A 5,417-nucleotide genomic window follows, 5' to 3' on the forward strand; every position below is an offset into this window, starting at 1 on the left:
CCCCCCCCCCCCCCCCCCCCCCCCCCCCCCCCCCCCCCCCCCCCCCGTGGAGCTTCCCGTGCTGCCGCCGCCGTCGCATCGCGGTGGGACGCGAGTTTAATTTAAATTAATTTAAATTAATTTAAACACACCGGACACACGCCACACACACCCCCCCGCCCGCCCCGCCCCCCCCCCCCCGGGGGGCCCCCCCCCCCCCCTCGGGCAGTTGCCGAGTCACGGCCGGGCGGGGCCGCGGCGGGGCGGGGCGGGGCCGGGCGGGGCGAGCGCCGCAGCGGGACCAGTCGCCAGCTCCTGCATCCCCGGCCCTGCCACTCGGAGCAGCATCATCATCATCATCATCCTCCGCACCCCCCTCCCCCCCGCCGGGCCCCGCACCCCCCCCTTCCCCCCCGCGGCGGGGCCACCATGGCCGAGATCACCAGCGTCCACCCCGGCTTCGGTGAGTGGGGGCCCGGGGAGGCGGCGGGGGGACCCCCCCGGGAGGAGCCGCCGCCGGGGCCGGCCCGTGCGCGGCGGCAGCGGCCGCGCCATCGCTCCCGGTGCCTCCGCCCCCCCCCCCGACGGCCGCGGCCCCTCGTTATCCGCCGCTCCCGCTCCCTCGGCATCCCCCCGATCCCGCTCCTTCAGCATCCCCCGGCCCCGCTCCTTCAGCATCCCCCGCTCCCCGAGCATCCCGCGGTCCCTCCGCTCCCGGGGGCGGCCCCGGGGGTGCCGCCGAGCCCCCCGCCCGTCGCTGGGGCGGTGCCAGCGCTCGGTGCCGGTGGTGCCGGGGGTGGGCAGGGGAGAGGGGGTCGCGGGGGGGGAGCGGGTGCGCGGCCGGGGCTCGGGGATGACGTGATGTCTGTGCCGGGCCGCGCCCGCGCCCCGGCCCTTTGTTCGCGCTCCCGGGGGCGGCTGCGGCACCGGCACCGGCGGCACAAGGCGGGGCCCGACCGGGACGACCGGGGGGTGCCGCGGGGGGCGGGAGGAGGGGGGGGGTCCCGCAGCCCCCCGGAGCGGCCCGGGCGGAGTCGGGAGCTGGTCCCGGGAGCTCCGCGGAGGGGATGGAGAAGCTCCAAATCCCTCCTGGGCCCCGCGGGCAGAAGGGTTTGGGCCTTGCCGGGCCCAGCCCGGGGAGGTTTTGCCGAGAATCCTGGATTTTAAGATGTTTTTTTTTTTTGGCTGCGGCCGCGGGGTGAGGAGGGCGGGGACCGCAGCGCTGGGGGGCCGGGGGTTCCTCCGGCCCTGGACGCCCAAAGTGATGCTCTGTGTGTCCTCCAGCATCCCCCTGACCTTCCCCTCGGACCTCCGGCACCGCGGTCACAGCTTTTCCTCTAAATCTTTGAGTACCCATCCATATTCCTCCACCCTCCACCATTTATCTGATGGCCAAATCCACTCACCTCTTCCCTTCTGGCTTTCCTGGAATCCCAGAGCCCACGTGCTGCCACTATTCCACTACTGCCCATCGAGGTTTCATCAGCAAACGTCAATTTTTAAAGGAGGCTTTCCACAATTTTGGATTTTGTTTCAGTCAAACCGTAGCATCACCTCGGAGCAAAGGTCTCTTCCACAAAGTTTGGATAAAAGGGCAGAGAGTTCTGCTCTGCTGGAGGGAGGTGCCAGCCTGTGGTGCCATTTCAGGTGGGCACTGGAAGTGCCCTAGAAGCTGCAAAGGCTTCACTAAAACTGGCTCCAGGCAGCTTTAGATCCGTGTGGTTTCCAGCTGGAAGGAATTATGGAGACAGGACCAATGGATGTATGGAATGGTTACATAAGTAGGAGCCTTCAGCTGGAAAAAGGGGGATTATGGGCAGCACGGGGGACGGAAAGGGTCATTTTCTGCTTCTCCTGATGCAGGAACAGGCATTGGAAGGGATGAGGTGGGACAGGAAAACCCTCTTTGCTCATGAGGCTCTTTGCCACAGAACATCCTGGGAGCCAAATTTAAGGGTTGAGAGAATATTTAAGGGTTGAGAGAATATTTAGGGGTTGAGAGAATATTTAGGAGTTGAGAGAATATTTAAGGGTTGAGAGAATATTTAAGGATTGGAAGAATATTTAAGGGTTGAGAGAATATTTAAGGGTTGAGAGAATATTTGAGAGTTGAGATGATTCGATGGAAGAAAGATCACAGGGACTTATTTGGTGCTTTTTGGGGCTGCTCCTGAAATTGTCCCCTCAGAGGTGCAGGAAAGGAAGGTACAGGAGCTGATTTTGTGAGGACACAAACAAAACACACACAAAGAATGAGAGTAAGAATAAGAATAAGAATAAGAATAAGAATAAGAATAAGAATAAGAATAAGAATAAGAATGGGGTTTCAGCATTCTTCTTGAATATCCACCAGAGCTTTTAACAGCTGAGTTGTCTCCAAATGAGCTGTTTAAGAGCACTTGCCTCTTTTTAAAGAGGGAACATTAAATAATAAACCAAAGTTGATTTTTTGGGGGTGTTTTGTCAATATTATAAACCCCTCTTGCTTTAGTTAATTCAGCCCAAGGCTCTGTTTGCAGGGAGACCTGAGACAGGTTGCTCTGTGAAACCAGTGCAGAAGATTCCAGCTGCAGGCTGGGAAGGTTCCTGCCCAACCAAAAGTGGATTTTTCCAGTTTTGGGAAAGGGCAAAACCGTTTTCCCCAAGCCCTTCAGGTGCTCAGGTTACAGCCTGGCAACCTTGTCCTCCTGCCTGTTCCCCTCAATAAATGGGCATGTGGGAAGAACAGAGAAAATCCCGACTCGTGGTGCTCTCTGGAGCTTCAGGGGTGAGGTGAGAGGATTATTTTCTCCTGTTTGTGGTGCAGAATGAAGAGGGAAATCAGACAAATTTACCTTTTTTTTTTAACCAGCTGTCCCGTTCAGCTGTTGCCGTGATTGTCGTGTCGGTGGTTTCTGGTGAAGAAGTGGTTTGTGAGGAAAGAGATGTGGGGTTGAAGCGCTTTTTTTTTGGTTTGCTGGCTCCCAAAAATAACAGAAAACAGCTTTAAAACCGGGAACACAAAAATAAGTCCTGTGAAAAGTCTGGCTCCACTTTCCCTAAAACCTCCCACCAAGAAACCGAAGGCAGCACAAAGATCCCCCCTTTCCTTCCCTTTCAGGACTGAGCAGCCCCTCCTTTTGGTCTCTCCTTGCCTTCCATCTGCTCCCCATCCTCCATCCACTCCAGATTCCCAATCCTTGGCTGGAATTGCTGAGGGATGTCAGTCCTGGGCAGCTCAGGCTTCCCTCAGTGCCTGGGTGAAACCCTCTCCAGAGCCATCCATTAGGGAATGACCAGCGTGGCTGCTAAAAATAACCACGGGGTGGTTTTTATGCTGCCCTGGAGAACGTAAATTGGCCTAAGATCTCGAAAACATCAAATAATCCCTTAAATCCAAACGCGGGATTTTCTGTCCCTTGGTTTTTTTTTTTTGGACGCTGGATTTCCACGGGAGATTTTGGCCTCGTGTCGGGGCAAACCAAAGCATTTCAGGGCAAATCAAACCATTTCAGGGCAAACCAAACCATTCCAGGGCAAACCAAACCATTCCAGGGCAAACCAAAGCATTTCAGGGCAGACCAAACCATTCCAGGGCGAAACAACAAAACCATTTCAGGGCAAAATGGTGTTTTAGGAATGGTTTTAGGACTCGGCTCCGGCGTTCCGGCCACGCTCCCCGGTGTTGTGAAAACAGAATTGTGTAACGTCTGCGAGCAGGGCACCAAAAAAATAAAAGCCAGTGCCTCCTGCGAATCGAGAACCCGCGTTCCTATGGAGATGCTGGTGAGGAGGGAGCCGGGTTTGGCAAGAGAAGGCAAATCTGCTGTTTGAAATCCTCGGCACATGAAGGGGGGGGGAAGAGAACGCGGGTCGGGAGAGCCGGGGGGTCGATCTGCGGGCGGAAAAGAGGGGAAGGAGTTTCCAGGGGGAGCTTTTGGCGGGGTTTTGGCGGGGTGGGGCCCTGACCGCCTGGTCTCCCCGCAGACGTGTCCCCCGTGGTGGCCGGGCTGATCGGCGCGACCGTCCTGGTGGTCTCCGTCTCGGTCACGGTGTTTGTGTGGACATGCTGTCACCAGCAGGCCGAGAAGAAGCACAAAAACCCCCCCTATAAGTTCATCCACATGCTGAAAGGCATCAGCATCTACCCCGAGACCCTGAGCAACAAGAAGAAAATCAACCGGCTGCGCCGAGACAAGAGCGGGACCCCCAAGGAGGCGGCGCGGGGGAACCTCCTGGTGGAGGCGGCCGAGTCGGGGCTGGCGGGGCCCGACAAGGCCCCGTCCGCGCCCGCCGCGGCCCCGCGGGTGGAGCAGCTCCCCATCCAGCTGGAGTACGGCGACGAACTCAGCCCCGACCGGAGCCTCACCCCGGCGGGCAGCAAAACCTCGTCGCCGTCCTCGCCGGGCGACGACGTGACGCTGGGCGAGCTGACCTTCTCGGTGGACTACAACTTCCCCAAAAAGGCCCTGGTGGTCACCATCCAGGAGGCCCGCGGGCTGCCCGTGATGGACGAGCACACGCAGAGCTCCGACCCCTACATCAAGATGACCATCCTGCCCGACAAGAGGCACCGCGTGAAGACCCGGGTGCTGCGCAAGACGCTGGAGCCGGTGTTCGACGAGACCTTCACCTTCTACGGGATCCCCTACAGCCAACTGCAGGACCTGGTGCTGCACTTCCTCGTGCTCAGCTTCGACCGCTTCTCCCGCGACGACGTGATCGGAGAGGTCGTGGTGCCCCTGGCCGGCGTCGACCCCAGCACCGGCAAAGTGCAGCTCACCAGGGAGATCCTCAAGAGGAACATCCAGGTGAGACGACTCCGGGCACCCCGGGGATGATCCTGGGCTGATCTTGGGGCTGATCCCAGGCCGATCCCGGGCTGATCCTGGGGCTGATCCCAGGCTGATCCTGGGCTGATCCCGGGCTGATCCCGGGGCCGATCCCAGGCTGATCCCGGGGCTGATCCTGGGCTGATCCCAGGGCCGATCCGTGGGCTGATCCCAGGCCGATCCCAGGCTGATCCCAGGCTGATCCCAGGGCCGATCCTGGGCTGATCCCAGGCTGATCCCAGGGCTGATCCCAGGGCTGATCCTAGGCTGATCCTGGGGCTGATCCCAGGCTGATCCTGAGGCCAATCCCGGAGCTGGTCCCGGGCTGATCCCAGGGCTGATCCCGGGGTCAATCCCAGGCTGATCCTGGGGCTGATCCCAGGGCCAATCCCAGGGCCGATCCAGGGCCAATCCTGGGCTGATCCCGGGCTGATCCTGGGGCCGATCCTGGGCTGATCCCAGGGCTGATCCTGGGGCCGATCCCAGGCTGATCCTGGGCTGATCTCAGGCTGATCCCGGGGCTGATCCTGGGCTGATCCCGGGCTGATCCCGGGCCGATCCCGGGGCTGATCCTGGGGCTGATCCCGGTCCAATCCCGGGGCCAATCCTTGGCTGATCCCGGGCTGA

At 60.1% G+C, this 5,417-nt stretch overlaps 1 protein-coding gene across 4 annotated transcripts in view; it reads left to right on the forward strand.

The window, feature by feature from the left end:
- Positions 1-202: 202 nt before the first annotated feature.
- SYT11 (synaptotagmin 11) overlaps positions 203-5,417 on the forward strand; it is an 11,697-nt gene continuing 6,482 nt past the window's right edge. For 2 of the 4 annotated variants that reach the window (XM_027703311.1, XM_027703313.1), the window contains exons 1-2: positions 203-442; positions 3,946-4,769. In XM_027703311.1, the coding sequence (XP_027559112.1) occupies positions 409-442; positions 3,946-4,769 (858 nt within the window). In that variant the 5' untranslated portion in view covers positions 203-408. The remainder of the gene's footprint in view (positions 443-3,945; positions 4,770-5,417) is intronic. The other 2 variants (XM_027703312.1, XM_027703310.1) reach the window with 2 other exon arrangements.

This window comes from Neopelma chrysocephalum, unplaced genomic scaffold (genome assembly GCF_003984885.1).
Source record: "Neopelma chrysocephalum unplaced genomic scaffold, ASM398488v2 Primary Assembly neopelma1_225, whole genome shotgun sequence".
Lineage (NCBI taxonomy): Eukaryota > Metazoa > Chordata > Aves > Passeriformes > Pipridae > Neopelma > Neopelma chrysocephalum.